This window comes from Haematobia irritans, chromosome 3 (assembly GCF_050003625.1).
Source record: "Haematobia irritans isolate KBUSLIRL chromosome 3, ASM5000362v1, whole genome shotgun sequence".
NCBI classification, from domain to species: Eukaryota; Metazoa; Arthropoda; class Insecta; order Diptera; family Muscidae; genus Haematobia; species Haematobia irritans.
Window position 1 is genome coordinate 11,612,597 of NC_134399.1, and position 21,112 is coordinate 11,633,708.

At 25.4% G+C, this 21,112-nt stretch overlaps 1 protein-coding gene across 1 annotated transcript; it reads left to right on the forward strand.

Moving 5' to 3' along the window:
* Positions 1-5,986: 5,986 nt before the first annotated feature.
* On the forward strand, positions 5,987-15,596 carry LOC142230700 (cytochrome P450 4d1-like). The gene is made up of 4 exons (XM_075301331.1): positions 5,987-6,656; positions 11,970-12,039; positions 12,104-12,669; positions 15,139-15,596. Exons 1-4 carry the CDS (start codon positions 6,044-6,046, stop codon positions 15,474-15,476), a joined length of 1,587 nt encoding a protein of 528 aa, XP_075157446.1. The 5' UTR covers positions 5,987-6,043; the 3' UTR covers positions 15,477-15,596.
* Positions 15,597-21,112: the final 5,516 nt, after the last annotated feature.

Consider the following 21,112-nt stretch of genomic DNA (forward strand, 5'->3'; position numbering starts at 1 on the left):
GGTCTGGAAGTGGTACAAAATTGGCGGAGAAGCGATGAATGTAATATGAACTTGTCATAGAACGAATGTCCACCGTTTCAACAATCGTTGCAATGAATTTGCATCACTTCTTAAGGTGTGATCCGAATTCAGTGTTTTGAATGTGAATTAAAAATTTTGTGATATTTTCCCAAATAAATAATTTTTATACTTTTTTATGATTTTTAATGCATTCTAACGCTTGTTTGAAACGTTTTTTCAAATATTATCCATTTTTCTATAATGGATTTAGCATTTTTGTGGCAAAATTTGAATAATTTGTACCATTTTATTTATTCTTACTCTTTTTTTAAACTATTTAAAAAAAGAAACAAAAAATTACGCATTAAAATATAAAAAAATGAAGTAAAAAACTTCCTGTGTAGTTAAAATAGTTAACTTCTTTGTGAAGACATTTTTGGAAGTGCTTTTAAAGTTGTGTCTTTAGAACAACTCCCAATTTTTCGCTGGGAAAAGTGTGGAACTACCCTACGGGAAATGGATCAACCACAGAACTGGTACAGGACTAGTCCCTGGTGTGTATGGACCAGTCCCAGTTCCGATCAAAACGTATGGAAGGGGCCGTCCACTTTAACATGGGTTTGTCATTGACAAAGTAAACTTACATTTTAGGACGCGTCTTGGACTCATCACAAAGGACACATCCTGGTACAATTTAGCAGGAGCAACCCATAAACAGGTCCTCAGGAACCAGTCTCGGACAAACTCTTAGAAATCTCTTTCAATTTGGGCTCCTAATCGAACCCGAAATGAAAAAAAAAAAACTTGAAATATGTCGAACAAAAGGTTATTTTGATAATTTTATTTCACTAAATGTGAAAATTGCAACTAACCGAAGCACAGGTACCAGTTCTGTGATAGGTCCGTCAGTGGCAATTCGCACCAATTTCCCGTAGGGTACTATTAGTTGATTTATTATAAATTGATTGTCGAGCTATTTTGATGTCTATTTTTTTATTCAATTTTATGAAATCAAACATTAGTTGAACGTATAAGTTCAGTCTATAAAGTTTTAGCTAGGGGGGCTATAGCCCCCCCCTAGGAAAATTGTCTAGCTACGCTAATGAACATAAGTGACAAAGAATATCATTCTAAAAACAAATCCATTATTAGAGATATTCTACACAACAATAATTTTCCAAAATATTTAATATATATTTAATATATATATATATATATATATATATATATATATATATATATATATATATATATATATATATATATATATATATATATATATATATATATATATATATATATATATATATATATATATATATATATATATATATATATATATATATATATATATATATATATATATATATATATATATATATATATATAAAAATATATATATATATGTATATTAAATATTTTGGATGTATGTAATGTATGTATGTATATATATATATATATATATATATATATATATATATATATATATATATATATATATATATATATATATATATATATATATATATATATATATGTATATATATATATATATATATACATATATATATATATATATATATATATATATATATATATATATATATATATATATATATATATATATATATATATATATATATATATATATATATATATATATATATATATATATATATATATATATATATATATATATATATATATATATATATATATATATTTAATTAATGACTTAATATCACAATTTAAACCGGAGGGGAAAAAACAAAACGAAAATAAAAACGAGGAAACAATATACAAGTCACTAGTATATGTCAACAAATTATCAGAACGAATTAGAAACTCTGAAATCTTTGATAAAGGACAATACACTTTAGCACACAAGTCAAACAATACTCTCAAAAAATTATTTTCCAACATGAAAACCAAGATCCCCACTATGGAAAAACATAATACGATTTATGAAATACCGTGCGGTGGAAATAATAAAGAAAAATGTGAAAAAGTTTATGTAGAAACATCCAAAAACAAATTAAAAACAAGAATTTCAGGACATAAATCGGATATTAAATTACGCACCAACTCGAATACCACAAAAACGGCACTAGCAGACCACTGTGCGAGTAACAATCATACTCCAAACTTTGACGACGTAAGAATATTAGAAAGAGAGAATAATTACAGCAAAAGGTTTACACTAGAAACACTTCACATAAACAATGTACCTGCAAGCAAACGAATAAACTTCAAAGTTGATACAGAAAACATCGCTCACTGTTACATGCATTTGCTTCGGAAAAGGAAACAACAAATACATGGTAGTGATCATCGTGCAATAGTAAAAACAACTCAGTGCAATACAGACAGCTGACGAGGGTAGTGAATCTACAGCAGGGATGGAAAATGCAGTACTACACGCAAAGAAAAAAAAACGTTTGGAAAACGTGTACCGAAAACGTTTTTCTTTTGTTAGAGTTTTTTGAATTGCTTCGAAAATTTTAAACTTTTATCACCAAAAAAATTCGTTTGTTACAAAATTTTTATTTTTTCAATAAAAAAAGTTATTTTTGAAATAACAACACAGTCCATTTCGTTTATATCAAACACTGTTCTTTTCTGACTTTAGGTCTTTAATAAGACACATTTTACAGTTCAAAATTTAATATAGTACAATGTAATGTTGAACATTTTTTCGGAATCTTCCGAATATATCTGGAATATATGTAAAAAAAAAAAAACAAAAGCAAAAAAAAAAAAACTTTGGCCGAAGCAGGGATCGAATCCACGACCCTTGGCATGCAAGTCGGACGTAGCAACCACTGCTCCATGGTGCCCAACTAAATGTTTGTTTCTGTTAAATAAACTTTGTTTATTCGGTTCGTGGGCGCCGCAAGCTATGCTATATAAATATTACTTATATGGATATTTATCTATTGATGACCATAACAAGTACATAGCTCAGTGGATAGTGTGTTGGCTTGCAAAGTGCATGGTCCGCGGTTCGATTCTCCGTCCAGGCGAAAGGTAAAAAAATTTTAAAAATTTGTAAAATCGTATAATTTCTTCTACATTGTTGGTATTACAGGAAAAGGTGTTAAGAACTAAAAATCCTCGTGGATGTGAGAAAGATGTGAGGGACAATGCAATTAGCAAGAAAATAATGTTTTTTGAGCTAGTCTTTATGAAATTGTTTTTACATCCTGGAAAAGAATAAACGTTTATTACAAAAAGTATATACTTTTCTTCCAAATACACTTCCTTACAGCGAAAAGCAAATGAGAAACGAACTTTGTTTGTCTAAAATTTCGTTTGGGAGGAAAGAATTATTTTTTTGCGTGTATAGTACTTTTTTCAATACTCTTTCACCCTAGTCAATACCGTAGTACCCCCGCGAATGATTTAGTACCTTTTGTGTAGACATTTTTGAGCCGATATCAGATATATGGTACAATAGTTTTGACAAAATATTTTAATATTTTGAGAAAGTCTTTAACAAATTTATTTGCTAATAGTCTTGTACAAATTTGGCAAAACAGACAAGTTCATGCGGGAAGAAAATCTCGATATTGTAAAAGCCATAGTCACAAATACGATTTGCTTGAATTTTAATAGTGTTTTAGTCGAAAAAGCACGTGATTCTATATTACGTTTCCACACGAACACTATCTAGATAAGAAGTTATCGATCGCGTTGTAAAATAATGCAAAACATTACAATTAATGTCGAAACTTGAGACAAAAGTAATCTACCAAAATTTGTAGAAAAATTTAACAAAAAATTTTATTTTGCAAAAATAAAGAAAATATTGTCAAAATTTTATTTCTATAGAAAATTTTGTCAAAATGTTATTTCTATAGAAAATTTTATCAAAATTTTATTTCTATAGAAAATTTTGTCAAAATTTTATTTCTATAGAAAATTTTGTCAAAATTTTATTTCTATAGATAATTTTGTCAAAATTTTATTTCTATAGAAAAATTTATCAAAATTTTATTTCTATAGAAAATTTTGTCAAAATTTTTATTTCTATAGGAAATTTTGTCAAAATTTTATTTCTATAGAAAATTGTGTCAAAATTTTATTTCTATAGAAAATTGTGTCAAAATTTTATTTCTATAGATAATTTTGTCAAAATTTTATTTCTATAGGAAATTTTGTCAAAATTTTATTTCTATAGAAAATTTTGTCAAAAATTTATTTTTATTTATCCAGAGAAAATTTATGTAGTACCATAAAGTAGAGCTGTGGCAGCCGCGATTACAATACTATGGTAGTCTTTGTAAGCGAATATAAGACTAAAAAAGAAAATATTTAAAATTTAGGAGTTTGCAAACAAAATTTTATTTTCTTTAAAATTCAATTTAAGGGAGTTCTTGACAATAATCTTCCAATGGAATTTTTGTTAAATTTAGTGAAAAGTACTTTTTCGCTCAAAAAAGTACCTTTTTTGTACTTTCTTAAAAATTGTATTTTCCATCCCTGATCTACAGTAGCTTTAAGTATTTTGTGTTGTGGATACTATACATGTAAGTCATTGGTTGTGTTGCTATTTTAATTTTTCTGTTCGCCTGATACTTGAAAAATGAGATTAAGATATGTCTGTCCGATTTTTGTATAATTATATTATCCTATAATACCATTTGAGATTATTAAACTAAAAGTAATTAAGATTTACACTTATTTAAATTATTAAATGTTTAATACTGTGATATTTATGAAATGTAATTTCTATAAATCTATTGTAGACCCCTGAGGAAGCGATTCAATATCGTAATCGCGAAATTGGGAATAATAAATAAAATATTTTAAAAAGACCTCGAGCTTGAAGAACCATTAATTTATAATTCTAACAAAAAGGTCGACCAAAAATCAAACAAAAACTAATAATTTTATTTATATAGAAAATTTTGTCAAAATTTTATTTTCTTTAAAATTCAGTCTCTTGACAATAATCTTCCAGTGAAATTTTTGTTGAAATTTAGTAAAAAGTACCTTTCCGCTCAAAAAATACCTTTTTTGTACTCTCTTAAAAATTGTATTTTCCATCCCTGAGTAACTGGCAAAGTGACCAAAATTTTTAAAAGAATATGTACGTTTGGAAATATCTCTTTATTGCTTCCATCGCTGAATTAGGCAGGTTCTTTTCGCAGGTTTTGCGCCATTTCATTTACACATGTGTGTTTTGCTGTTTCGTTGTTGTTGCTATGGCCAAACAAAGCGAGTCATGTTCACAAAAATAACAGCAAACACACATAAAAAGTAGAAATACATTTTCCAAAAATAAAATTTGTGGTGCGAGAACAAAAACAATTTTTTTCGACCGTCGTTTGACGGGCTTTTCAACTAGTATTCTATGATTTGTGCAAGTTTTATAGGTAAGCGTTTTTCAAAATAAAACCTCCAGCTTTTCTTCAACATCTTCGATAAGATTTTTCTATGCATCTAAAAATATATATTTATTTATATAAAAATATTCATTCATTTCGGGGGGGGGGTTTGGTCCCCCTCATCCCCCCCTTTTTCCGACGATGAAAAAAGCTTTTTCATAAAGATCATTAAAAATGTTTTTCTTTTTTTTCCATAACATTTTAAATCGTGACCATTGTCTTTTCATTCAAACAAAATTCTTTTTATCAATATAATAACATTTTAGATGAGGACAATTATATTTTTCTTACAACCATGTTCACTGAGCCAACATGTTTGCAGGTTAAAATGTTACATGGTCGCCGCAAAAATAGCTCCTATCATATTATTTTGCTCTTCCAATATGATTGTGACAATCATGTTTCTTCTCTGCGTGTAGTGGTGAAGGGTATAATATAGTCGGCCCCGCCCGACTTTAAACTTTACTAACTTGTTATAATCTGTTTCTATTTGTAAATATCAATTTAATCGTTTTTAATAGACACTGTAATAAGAGATAATTTTCATTGTGGTGTGGAATTTCCGTATAAAACCCAGCATCATTGCTATTCACTCACTCATTCATTCATTCAAACTATATTGATTACAATCAGCGAGTAGGTAGTAACGCGAAATGTTCTTGTCAAACGGGATAATGTCCGTCTTTGATAATTTCCATATAAGGGAATTCATATTTCTTGTTATTGTTGTGGTGTTCTCCACAATATATGGAATATATTATTTCAAATATAAGCCCATAATTGAGGCAATTCGAAATGTACCCGGAGCACCAACATTGCCCATTTTGGGCCATGGTCATCATTTTTTGTTTAAGACACCTTTTCAAATTCTCGAGGCAATTACATACATAATGGAAAATTACTCGGGATCTATGAAAATCGTAAAAGTTTGGTTTGGTACCGATTTAAATATGCTTACCTTTAATGTAAAGGATATCGAAGTGGTGTTGGGTGGAATGCAGCATCTGGAAAAGGCAAAAGAGTATACATTTCTAAAGCCTTGGCTGGGCGAAGGTCTACTGATTAGTCATGGCCGCAAATGGCATCAACGGCGTAAAATCATAACTCCAGCCTTTCATTTTAGTATTCTCGAAGATTACGTGAGTATTTTTGAAAAACAAAGTCGAATCCTTCTAGACATTATGGATGTGGAACGTCGTAAGTGTGGCCAGGCAGGATTTTGTTTAGAACATCTCATAAATTTGTGCACCCTGGATATTATATGTGGTAAGAAATTGTCAATTTGAACTTTGCGAAAATTGTATTCCAGATCTTTGAGTGGAGTAAAAATTTGTGGAATAATCATAAAACCAAATACTGCTTTGGCACTAGACTGTGATAACATCGTTAGAGGAATTTGTATCTGTTCCTCTGTAGCCGATGAATTTGTCGAATAAAATGCAGCCGTTAAGCTATGATGGGAAAATCATATTTATGAGATTCCAAAGAGGATCACATTGCGGCATCTCTATTTTCTTTAAAAGCAAATAAAAAAGGAGAGACCGTTGTTGTCATCGTTTGTCATAAATTCGAAATTTTTTTGGAGCTTTGCTTCTCTAAAATTTCCTTGCGGAGGAAAGTATTTTTCCTTGGGCTACATAGCTTAATATGTTTCACATAACGCATAGACATGGTGATAATATTGAATCCGAATAGAATCCAGCATATTTGACAAAGTCCAGGTATTCCACCTTGCGATTTAATTAAAAATGAGCTACGGTGATTGTACATCCCCATGTAAAGGAAGTATCAGGCTTTTGGCTTCTTCTTCAATATTTGTAGCAGATAGGATTTCAAGGACTAGTGCAAAAATTGTTATGAGAATCACAAATTCGAATCTTTAGAAAAAAACATATTTTCTTAATTTTTAAAAATTTTAAAAAAATAACGTTCGACTTTTCACATTTGGAAAAAGTCTACTTTAAATTTTATGGTTATTTTAAATACGACTTTTGATTTTTTTTGTTAATTTCCACCATAAGAAAAGATTTATATCACATACCCAAAAAACTCCAAACGGCTTCCCGACTTTTTCCTTAACGTAAAATGAGTTGATTGTGCTCAAAAGTCAAGTCGATTTTCAAAAAAAAAAACTTAAAATTCGATTAGTTCGATTGCAGATAGCAAAAAGTCGACTTCGATAGAAAATTTTGTTTAAATTATATTCCTACAGAAAATTTTGTCAACATTTTATATCGATAGAAAATGTTGTCAAAATTTTATGTCTATATAAAAATTTTTATAGAAAATTTTTTTAACAATTTTATTTCTATAGAAAATTTTGTAAAAATTTGATCGCTATAGAAAATTTTATCAACGTTGTATTGCTGTAGAAAATTTTGTCATAATATTATTTCGATAGATTTTTTTTTCAAAATTTTATTTCTATAGTAATTTTTGTCAAAATTTTATTTCGATAGAAAATTTTGTCAACATTTTTTTCTATAGAATATTTTGTCATAATTGCATTACTCGTTAGAAAATTTTGCCAAAATTTTATTTCTACAGAAAATTTTGTCAAACTTTTATTGCTGTAGAAAATATTGTCAAAATTTAATTTCTATAGAAAATTTTATTTCTTTAGAAAATTTTGTAAAAATTTGATTTCTATAGACAATTTTGTCAAACTTTTATTGCTGTAGAGAATTTTGTCAATATATTATTTCTATAGAAAATTTTTGCAAAAATTTTATATCTATAGAAAATTTTGTCACAGTTGTATTGCAAAAAAAAATGTTGTCCAAATTTTATATTTATAGAAAATTTTTTCAAAATTTTATTTCTCTAGAAAACTTTGTCAATATATTTTTGTCAAAATATTATTTCAATAAAAAATTTTATCAAAATTTTATGTCTATATAAAAATTTTTATAGAAATTTTGTCAAAATTTGATTTCTATAGAAAATTTTATCAAAAATTGTATTTCTATAGAAAATTTTGTAACAATTTTATTTCTATAGGAAAATTTGTAAAAATTTGATCGCTATAGAAAATTTTATCAACGTTGTATTGCTGTAGAAAATTTGGTCAAAATATTATTTCGATAGAAATTTTTTTCAAAATTTTATTTCTATAGTAATTTTTGTCAAAATTTTATTTCGGTAGAAAATGTTGTCAACATTTTATTTCTATAGAATATTTTGTCATAATTGTATTTCTCTTTAGAAAATTTTGCCAAAATTTTATTTCTACAGAAAATTTTGTCAAACTTTTATTGCTGTAGAAAATATTGTCAAAATTTAATTTCTATAGAAAATTTTATAAAAATTTTATTTCTTTAGAAAATTTTGTAAAAAATTGTTTTCTATAGAAAATTTTGTCAAACTTTTATTGCTGTAGAGAATTTTGTCAATATATTATTTCTATAGAAAATTTTTGCAAAAATTGTATATCTATAGAAAATTTTGTCACAGTTGTATGGCAAAAAAAAAGTTTGTCCAAATTTTATATTCATAGAAAATTTTTTCAAAATTTTATTTCTCTAGAAAACTTTGTCAATATATTTTTGTCAAAATATTATTTCAATAAATAATTTTGTTAAAATTTTACTTCGATAGAAAATGTTGTCAACATTTTATTTCTATAGAATATTTTGTCATATTTGTATTTCTCTTTAGAAAATTTTGCCAAATTTTATTTCTACAGAAAATTTTGTCAAACTTTTATTGCTGTAGAAAATTTTGTCAAAATTTGATTTCTATAGAAAATTTATCAAAAATTTTATTTCTATAGAAAATTTTGTAACAATTTTATTTCTATAGAAAATTTTGTAAAAAATTTGATCGCTATAGAAAATTTTATCAACGTTGTATTGCTGTAGAAAATTGTGTCAAAATATTATTTCGATAGAATTTTTTTTTTTTCAAAATTATATTTCTATAATAATTTTTGTCGAAATTTTATTTCGATAGAAAATTTTGTCAACGATGTATTGCTGTAGAAAATTTTATCAAAATATTATTTCGATAGAAATTTTTTTCAAAATTTTATTTCTATAGTAATTTTTGTCAAAATTTTATTTCGATAGAAAATGTTGTCAACATTTTATTTCTATAGAATATTTTGTCATAATTCTATTTCTCGTTAGAAAATTTTGCCAAAATTTTATTTCTACAAATAATTTTGTCAAACTTTTATAGCTTTAGAAAATATTGTCAAAATTTAATTTCTATAGAAAATTTTATTTCTTTTGAAAATTTTGTAAAAATATTATTTCTATAGACAAATTTTGTCAAACTTTTATTGCTGTAGAGAATTCTGTCAATATATTATTTCTATAGAAAATTTTTGCAAAAATTTTATATCTATAGAAAATTTTGTCATATTGCAAACAAAATGTTGTCCAAATTTTATATTTATAGAAAATTTTTTGAAAATTTTATTTCTCTAGAAAACTTTGTCAATATTTTTTTGTCAAAATATTATTTCAATAAAAAATTTTGTCAACATTTTTGTCGTAATTTTATTTCTCTATAGAAAATTTTGCCAACATTTTATTTCTACAAAAATTTTGTCACAATTTTATTTCTATAGAAAATTTTGTCAATATATTATTTCTAAAGAAAGTTTTGTAAAAATTTAACTGCGATAGAAAATTTTGTACAAATTTTATTGCTTTAGAACATTTTGTCAACGTTCTTTTGCTGTAGAAAATGTTGTCTAAATTTTATTTCTATAGAAAATTTTATCAAAATTTTATTTCTATAGAATATTTTGTCAAAATGTTATGTCTATAGAAAATTTTGTCAAAATTTTATTTCTATAGAAAAATTTTCCAAAATTTTATTTCTACAGAAAATTGTGCCAAAATTTAATTTCTATAGAAAATTTTGTCAAAATTTAATTTCTATAGAAAATTTTAAAAAATTTTCTTTCTTTAGAAAATTTTGATTCAATCACGAAATTAATTGATTTTAATTGAAATGTCTTCAATCACGAAAATGATAGTATCAATCACAGTTTTAATTGGGCATTGATTAAAAAATTAATTGATTTTCAATTAATTTTTTAATAGATTCAATTAAAAATTTAATTGATTATGATTGCAAAACCCAATACATTTTTTATTTAAAAAAGGTAACTATTTTCAAATACTTTCTGAATTGGCTTAGAGTTTTTTTTTTTTGGATTAAGAAATGTTCATCACTTTTCTTAACTGACTTAATCTTCCGAATTTGATTATAAAGTTAATTGTATCAATTAATTTTTTAATTAAAAATGTTTAAATTTTCAATCATTGACTTAATTAACTTAATGTTTCTATCTCGATTAAAAAGTTAATTGTATCATTTAATTTATTAATTGAAAAAAAAAACATTCAACTTCAATTAACTTTCTAATTGGAAATATTTTAGTGAAATTTTTTCTGTGTATAGAAAACTTTGCCTAAATTTTATTGCTATAGAAAATTTTGTTAAAATGTTATTGCTATAGAAAATTTTGTCCAAATTTTATTGTTATAGAAAATTTTCTTAAAATCTTATTGCTATAGAAAATTTTTGCAAAATTTTTATTTTTTAGAAAATTCTGTTAAAGTTGTATTGCTATAGAAAACTTTGCTTAAATTTTATTGCTATAAAAAATTTTGTTAAAATTCTATTGCTATACCTAGAAAATTTTGTCAAAATGTTATCTCTACAGAAAATTTTGCCAAACTTTTATTTCTGCAGAAAATTTTGTGCAAATTTGATTTCTATAGAAAATTTTGTCAAAATTTTATTTCTTTGTTAAGTGCCTCTTAGTTGGAGAGGAATATGAAAAATTTTGTCAAAATTTTACTTCTATAGCAAATTTTGTGAAAAATTAATTCTATGGAAAATTTTGTCAAAATTTTATTTCTATAGAAAATGTTGTCAAAATTTTATATCTATAGAAAATTATGTCAAAATTTTATAATTATAGAAAATTATTTTGTTGTTTTTGATCTCAGCTTTAAAACCATTGTGTTGACTAAACAACAAGAGTAGCTTAACCAACAGAGGAATATAAGGTTTGTCAAATTTATTTGGGCAAAGCCGTATAGACTGCAAGATGGTTGGATGGACGAACGCTTCGGAATTACCACATTCCTCATCAGCATCCTCTACTTGCAGCAAAACTATCAACCAATTATCAGAATAAATTCAGACAGTTCACTAAACCCAAAGTGAACCACACTTGAACCTTCCGAAAAAAGGTTTATGATAGCCGGCCTTTGCCAAAATAAATTTGTACAAACATCTCTCTTTTCCTTTGCAACTGTCAAATCATCGCATTGGCTGCAGTTGGCTGGGTTTATTTTGAGCGTGCTTCCTCTTACTTTATTCGTTTTGTTTTGTTATTGTTGGTTTGTTCTTCAATCGTTTTGTTGTTTTTGATTTCAGCTTATTGACAATTTTGTTAAAGTATTCAAATTAAGGAAATAAAAATCATTGGTTTTTGTTTTATTTATGTGATCTATATGACGTCTGTTTAAGAGATTTGGAATACATATGTCTTGAATTTTCATTAGCAACTGATTTGAATCACAGTGTTTTCCTTTTATCCATGTCATTCTCTAGAAGCAGCGATGGGCGTTACGGTCAAAGCTCAGCAAAATTCCGACTCGGAATATGTCAAAGCCCTTAGAACGTAAAGTTGATTTTGCATAATGAGGTCCCAGAATTCCTCAAAAATAAGATTTTTTTTTTTTTAGAATTTCCATGATTATGCACATACGTAATTTAGATGTTACCTGTCGCTTTCAATTCATCTATCGCTTTACCAAATATGCACGTGAGGAAAAACGAGTATTAGCCATACTGCATAGTTTCACCGAAAATGTTATTGTTCAGAGACGTGAGGAGCTTTTGAAAGCACAAGCACAAAAAACTGCACTATCGACCAGCCAAAAGGAGGATAATGACATTGGCATCAAACGTAAATCGGCCTTACTTGATATTCTTTTGCAATCGGATATCGATGGCAAGCCCCTAACTAACATGGATATACGTGAAGAAGTTGATACATTTATGTTTGAGGGCCATGATACCGTTTCATCGGGCATAATATTTATGTTGTTTAATCTGGCGCGGTATCCGGAATGTCAGAAAAAATGTTTTGACGAAATATTGCAGGTTATGGGTAAAGATAAATCAAAACCGGTGACCATGGAGGATATCAACCATATGCATTATGTTGAATTGTGTGTCAAGGAATCTTTGCGTCTATATCCGTCAGTACCTATGATTGCCAGGACAATTAGAGAACAATTTGAATTGAGTAAGTATGAATGAGAGTAATTGTGTATAGAGTGATCAAAACAAAATGGGTACTTTGATAATAGGATTTTCTCGGTTTAAAGAAAGTGCTCAAAGGTGTAAACATAACCATAACGATAGGCGTAAGACGGTAGTCGAATTATTTTCTCAAAAACCTTGTCGGCAAAATTGTATATTTTCTTATTTCCAAGTGATTTTGATGTTTTTTTTTCAATATTCAACATTGCAATTGAATAGAAACATTTAAAGTCCACATATTTGTTGAATTAATTCAAGAAAAACAAATTTCCACTTGGTCAGACAATAACAATGCCTAGTGGTGAGTTCAAAAATTTTAAAAGCGATGGCAACACTATCTCATTGGAATAGATTTTAATTTGGTGACGCCGCTGGCCCTCACGATATTCCGTCGCGTATTTTGGGCTTGCCATAGAAAATGCATGGTTATATTTTCACACTAAACCGGTCAACGGCACATTAAAAAAAAAGATCGGTTCAACCGGTTTTTAATAAAAATCATAAAAACGCGCAATTTGGACAAGAAAATCTAATTTTATTATTTTTCGTTTTAATAAGAACCCCAAAAAATATTTTTTGTCTTCAATAACGAAATTAATTGATCCACTTAAATTTTAATTGAAATGTCTACAATCACAAAAATAATTAATCCAATTAAAAAATTAATTGATACAACTAATTTTTGTGATTGTTTTTAGTTTCAATTAAAAATTTTGTTGAACCAATAAAATTTTTGATCAAATATTTTTTAAAACTCAATTAAAATTTTAATTGAAAAAATTTGCATGATTTTATACCCGGGTCATAAAATAAATAGGTGCAAGTACAGTTGCCACAGTTGGTAGATTGTACATAATATACCTCAACTAAGAAATACATTAATTTCCTATAGAAATCACATTTTTACAAAAATTCCTATAAAAATTTTGACAAAATTAACTATAGAAATAAAATTTTGACAAAATTTACTACAGAAATAAAATCTTGAGAAAATTTACTACAGAAATAAAATTTTGACAAATTTTTCTATAGAAATAAAATTTTGACAAAATTTTCTATAGAAATAAAATTTTGAGAAAATTTTCTATAGAAATAAAACTTTGAAAAATTTTCTATAGATATAAAATTTTGACAAAATTTTATATAGAAATAAAATTTTGAGAAAATTTTATATAGAAATAAAATTTTGAGAAAATTTTCCATAGAAATAAAATTTTAACAAAATTTTCTATAGAAATAAAATTTTGATAAAATTTTCTATAGTAATAAAATTTTGATAAAATTGTCTATAGAAATTAAATTTTGACAACATTTTCTATAGAAATAATTTTTTTAAGAATATTTTCTATAGAAATAAAATTTTGACAACATTTTCTATAGAAATAAAATTTTGACAAAATTTTCTATAGAAATATAATTTTGACAAATCTTTTTATAGAAATAAAATTTTGATAAAATGTTCTATAGAAATAAAATTTTAACAAAATTTTCTATAGAAATAACATTTTGAAAAAATTTTCTATAGAAATAAAATTTTGATAAAATTGTCTATAGAAATAAATTTTTTAAAAAAATTTTCTGTAGAAATAAAATGTTGACAAAATTTTGTATAGAAATAAAATTTTGACAACATTTTCTATAGAAATAAAATTTTGACTAAAATTTCAATAGAAATAAATTGACAGAATTTTCTATAGATATAAAATTTTGACAAAATTTTCTATAGAAATAAAACTTTGAAAAAATTATCTATAGAAATAAAATTTTGACAAAGTTTTCTATAGAAATAAAACTTTGAAAAAATTATCTATAGAAATTAAATTTTGACAAAATTTTCTATACAAATAAAATTTTGACAAAATTTTCTATAGAAATAAAACTTTGAAAAAATTATCTATAGAAATAAAATTTTGACAAAAATTTCTATACAAATAAAATTTTGACAAAATTTTCTATAGAAATAAAATTTTGACAAAATTTTCTATACAAATAAAATTTTGACAAAATTTTCTATAGAAATAAAATTGTGACAAAACTTTATATAGAAATACATTTTTTTGTACCTTGAAAAACCGAAATTCCACGAAAAATGGATTGTCGACAAAATTGACAAACCGGTCCACCGATTTTGGCAAACTATTTGTGCGGTGATATCGTCTACCGAAAAGTGGATTTTCTGTATAACCGACAATCGGTTTAAAAAGATAAACCGGTCCACCGGGTTTGATCACTCTAAATATGCGATGATTTCGTTTGAGAGGGCAACACAAATATTATGAATTTAAATTTATAGCAACTTTTTAATTTCATTTAATAAAATTTAATAGATTGTTTCCCAATTTTCTTTCTATAAAAAAAAATTAAATATTCTATTTTATTTTAATTTATTTTCAAACGAAATGTTTTACTAATTTATGAAGATCCCTTTAAACAATTTTAAATTCTCTTATAGACGGAAAGACAGTACCTGTGGGTACTAATTTTGGTATTAGCCCCCTCTATGTGGGTCGCTGTGAAGAGTATTTCCCTGAAGCACATCTTTTCAAACCCGAGCGCTTTCAAGAAGGCCATAGTAATCCCTATACGTATACGCCTTTTTCGGCGGGTCCACGTAATTGTATTGGTCAAAAGTTCGCTATGTTGGAAATGAAAACCATTGTGGCCAATGTCTTGCGTCACTTTGAGTTGGACTATATAGGTGATAAGTCTAAGGATCCATTATTGGTTGCAGAATTGGTGTTGAAATTCAAAGATAGTGTTATGTTTACGGCAAAACCAAGAGTTTATTAATTGGAAAATATTATGTATCTTTCATAATTCATTCTAGATTAAGTACAATTTCTTTTATATATAGAAATATATTTATTAAAAATAAATATTTTTATTTAAGGGTATTTTACATTAAAATAATTGTTTCATTTCCCAAAGAAAATTCCTACATATATAAAAATATTTGTAGCAAATTTAATGTGAAATTGGAAAACGTTTGGTAATTAATAAGGACATATTTAGGAAAATCGGGCATTGTATATATATGGGAGCTATATCTAAATCTGAACCGATTTTGGTGATTTTTAGCAAGTATAGTTGATTCCACAGAAGATTAAATTTTGCTAACTTTGAGTAAGATAGGCTAGTGAAAAAGTTATTATAGCCAAATTTGGAAAGATCGGGCGATATATATTAATATTATCTAAATCTAAACTTATTTCATTATGAATACATCATTTTTTGCACTTAATATATTATTATTAAATAATGTGTTAATAATTTAGTCTCAATACAAATATTTCACTGAAGGGTTAAAGGAGAAGGGTCAAATGAACACATATGAGTAAACAAATATAAAGAAAAATACAGCGTGTTTTAAAATTTAATAACACCTAATTGCATTAATTTTATAATGTTCTAGACAGACGATTATTGACGATATAGCTGAATAAAGGGATAATAAATCATAAAATTTACTAAATTATAATTAATTAAAATTACAGTGTTATTAGAAAATGTATTGTTACTAAATATTACATATATGGTAGCTGATATGAAAATTTTGTAAAAAAAAACAACTTAGAAAATTTTTTATAGAAATAAAATTTTGACAAAATTTTCTATTGCAATAAAATTTTGACAAAATTTTCTATTGGAATAAAATTTTGACAAAATTTTCTATAGAAATAAAATGTTGACAAAATTTTCTATTGCAATACAATTTTGACAAAATTTTCTATACATATAAAATTCATTCGTTGGAAAGGTCTCCGACTCCTTAAGGTTTATAGCAAAGCGGGAATATCTTTTTTATATACAGCACCGTCTCTGATGCAACTCCATAACGCACGAACTGATATCCACGGTTTTGCATTCGTTGGAAAGGTCTCGGGCTCTGTGAAGTGTATAGCAAAGAAAATTCAAGAAAAGTTTCAACGGAAAAGCGAGAAAATCTTTTTTTACATACAGCGCACATTACAAAAATTTATAATTTGAATTCATCGCAGTTGCCTTTGTTATAAAATAATTTTATTTTTTCACATGAAAATGTTCGGAGAACATTGAGGTATTCATGTGGTACCTCATTTTTTTATATCTGGTGGGGCATCCCCCTGCCCTACCAGATATAAAAAAATGATCCCCCTTGTCCGACTTTTCCAAAGTTCTCCAATTTGGGTGAAATTTCCAAGCTAGGTTTGGGGTAATGTCTTGACAAAGACCCCCGTACTTTATTTTGGTCGCGGATGTGGACCACCCCTTTATACGATTTTTGTTTAAAGTACATTAAAAAAAACAAAAATTCTCGGATTTACTTGAGATTTACAGAGAACACGCCGTGAGGTTATGAATTTACTATGAAGAATCTGATTTTTTTTTTTCATATTTGCCCGACTTTTTGAAAATTCGAACAAAATTATGCGATTTGCTTGAAATATTCAGGGAAGGTTGAAGGGAGTGTCTAGGCAAAAAACAGCTACTTTATTTTTCTATATTTGCTCGATGAGGAAGGCCTACTCTTTGTCCGATGTTTTTAAAGTACAGTAGAAAAAAACTAAAATTCGTCGACTTAATGAAATTGAAACCAATAAACTTTGCCAATTTACTTAAAATTTACAGAGGATGTGGGGCAGGTTATATTGTTGTAATGGACACGTGTGTGGAATCCATGGAGTGATTAATCAGTACTTCAGTTTTAGTGCCAGTCTTCCCCTCTCCATACTTTATAAAAGAGTTCAAATCTCTTCGAATTTGTTTTCAGATCGAAGGATATGGTTGACTAAGTTGACAAAAATATGCTTTGGGACCGCAGCGAAGCGGGCCGGGTTACTCTAGTTATCTATAGAAATAAAATTTTGACAAAATTTCCTATAGAAATAAAATTTGACAAAATTTTCTATAGAAATAAAATTTTGACAAAATTTTCTATAGAAATAAAAATTTTGACAAAATTTTCTATAGAAATAAAAATTTTGACAAAATTTTCTATAGAAATACAATTTTGACAAAATTTTCTATAGAAATACAATTTTGACAAAATTTTCTATTGCAATAAAATTTTAACAAAATTTTCTATAGAAATAAAATTTTGACAAAATTTTCTATAGAAATAAAATTTTGACAAAATTTCGTATAGAAATATAATTTTGACAAAATTTTGTATAGAAATAAAATTTTGACAACATTTTCTATAGAAATAAAATTTTGACATAATTTTCTATAGAAATAAAAAATTTTGACAAAATTTTCTATTGCAATAAAATTTTGCAAAAATTTTCTATAGAAACAAAATTTTGACAAAATTTTCTATAGGAATAAAATTTTGACAAAATTTTCTATTGCAATAAAATTTTAACAAAATTTTCTATTGCAATAAAATTTTGCAAAAATTTTCTATAGAAACAAAATTTTGACAAAATTTTCTATAGAAATAAAATTTTGACAAAATTTCGTATAGAAATAAAATTTTGACAAAATTTTGTATGGAAATAAAATTTTGACAAAATTCCTCTAGAAATAAAATTTTGACAAAAGTTCCTATAGAAATAAATTGTTTTGACAAAATCCCTATAGAAATAAAAAGTGTCTCTATAGTAATAACATTTTGACAAAACTTTCTATAGAAATAAAATGTTGACAAAATTTTCAATAGAAATAAAATTTGGACAACATTTTCTATAGAAATAAAATTTTAACAAAATTTTTTATAGAAATAAAAATTTTGACAAAATTTTCTATAGAAATAAAATGTTGACAAAATTTTCAATAGAAATAAAATTTGGACAACATTTTCTATAGAAATAAAATTTTAACAAAATTTTCTATAGAAATAAAATTTTGACAAAATTTTGTATAGAAATAAAATTTTGACAAAATTGCTCTAGAAATAAATTGTTTTGACAAAATCCCTATAGAAATAAAAAGTGTCCCTATAGTAATAACATTTTGACAAAACTTTCTATAGAAATAAAATTTTGACAAAATTTTCAATAGAAATAAAATTTGGACAACATTTTCTATAAAAATAAAATTTTGGCAAAGTTTTCTATAGAAATAAAAATTTTGACAAAATTTTCTATAGAAATAAAATTTTTATAAAATTTTCTATAGAAATAAAATTTTGACAAAATTTTCTATTGCAATAAAATTTTGACAAAATTTTCTATAGAAATAAAATTTTGACAAAATTTCGTATAGAAATAAAATTTTGACAAAATTTTGTTTGGAAATAAAATTTTGACAAAATTCCTCTAGAAATAAAATTTTGACAAAAGTTCCTATAGAAATAAATTGTTTTGACAAAATCCCTATAGAAATAAAAAGTGTCTCTATAGTAATAACATTTTGACAAAACTTTCTATAGAAATAAAATGTTGACAAAATTTTCAATAGAAATAAAATTTGGACAACATTTTCTATAGAAATAAAATTTTAACAAAATTAATTAATTAAATTTTGACAAAATTTCGTATAGAAATAAAATTTTGACAAAATTTTGTATAGAAATAAAATGTTGACAAAATTCCTCTAGAAATAAATTGTTTTGACAAAATCCCTATAGAAATAAAAAGTGTCCCTATAGTAATAACATTTTGACAAAACTTTCTATAGAAATAAAATTTTGACAACATTTTCAATAGAAATAAAATTTGGACAACATTTTCTATAAAAATAAAATTTTGACAAAATTTTCTATAGAAATAAAAATTTTGACAAAATTTTTTATAGAAATAAAAATTTTGACAAAATTTTCTATAGAAATAAAATATTTATAAAATTTTCTATAGAAATAAAATTTTGATAAAATTTTCTATAGAAATAAAATTTTGACAAAATTTCGTATAGAAATAAAATTTTGACAAAATTTTCTATAGCAATAAAATTTTAACAAAAATTTCTACTGCAATAAAATTTTGCAAAAATTTTCTATAGAAATAAAATTTTGCAAAAATTTTCTATAGAAATAAAATTTTGACAAAATTTTCTATAGAAATAAAATTTTGACAAGATTTCGTATAGAAATAAAATTTTGTATAGAAATAAAAATTTGACAAAATTCCTCTAGAAATAAAATTTTGACAAAAGTTCCTATAGAAATAAATTTTGATAAAATAAGTTAATAAATAAATAAAAAAACATAGGGCCGTTTGTTGTATATTGGTTTTGATCATTATTAATTTTGGCCTGCATAACGAATTATTTCTTTTTTGAAATAAACAGAGATGAAAATGTCGTTTGTGTCTCGTAAAAAATATAATAAGGCGTCAATAAAATAATGAATATGATTTTTTTTAACTATGTTTTAGAAAATACACTATACGTGTAAGCTACCCTGCATGTCTACCCTGATATGACATTTTAATTACTATGAAACGTATATGAAACTGGATAATTATAAGTTGATAAATTGCAGTATGGTATTAAGGGAAGTGGTTTTGTTTTTCAACTAAGCACGGGACTGGTAGTTAAGCAATTATTTTGTCCGCCAGTGGTGGGGTGTAAAATGAAATGATTGTTTGTATTTTTAAGAATACTCTGATGACTTTCTCATTTACTTTTTATCCGCTAGAACAAAGCAGTATTTTCTTGTTTTTCTTGTTTTTTTGCTACACGCGGAGAACCGATATGATCAGCCTTAGCCTGTTTCGAGAGCAATAATGTACTTTTTATGGGAATATCAATACTACCGTGTGTCAGAAAATGTCCTTCTAATAAGATCAAATCAATATAATTCATATTCACCATTAAAAAAAATATTTTCTGTCTTCAATCACTAAATTAAGTGATTAAATTAATTTTTTATTGAAATTTCTTCAATCACAAAAAATTATAGTATTTACCAACATCGTCAATTAAAAAAAACTTTAAATGATATAATATATATTTGTGCTGTTTGTTTTAATTAACAGATTGTTAAGTTTGTGATTAAACATTTCTTTTAAATTCCATTAAAATTTTAATTGTAAAAATGTTGGTCATTTTTTTTTTTCTGTGAAAGTTTTATTTTATATAATAATTATAATTAGAGAAACATAAAATTTGTGTAACATAAAGAAAACTCAGAAATTTTAAATTATCACCATAAAATCGATGCTTGTTTGCAGGTATAGTTGATATTGTAGAAGATTACATTGTACCAACTTTGCGTGAGATAGGTTAATATATAAGGTATTATGGCCAAATTTGGAAAGATCGGACGATACATATACCCGTATTTAAATCTAAACCGAGTTTCTTATGAATACTTCATTTTTGCACTTCAAATGACCATAATTTCGCTTATGATAAATCTGACCACCTATTTTTATTGAGTATTGCTCTGAATCCGTAAAAAAAGATTTCTATAGTAACAAAATTTCCTATATAAATAAAATTTAGACAAAATTTTCTAAAGAAAAAAAATGTTGACAATATTTTCTATAAAAATAAAATTTTGA

What these genes read in the sequence shown, in the direction of transcription:
- LOC142230700 (XM_075301331.1), top strand. Translation starts at nt 6,044, where the DNA reads ATGTTCTTGTCAAACGGGATAATGTCCGTCTTTGATAATTTCCATATA. An exon ending in CACCCTGGATATTATATGTG is followed by an intron (nt 6,657 to 11,969) that starts GTAAGAAATTGT and finishes GTCATTCTCTAG; the next exon opens with AAGCAGCGATGGGCGTTACG. An exon ending in TAGAGAACAATTTGAATTGA is followed by an intron (nt 12,670 to 15,138) that starts GTAAGTATGAAT and finishes ATTCTCTTATAG; the next exon opens with ACGGAAAGACAGTACCTGTG.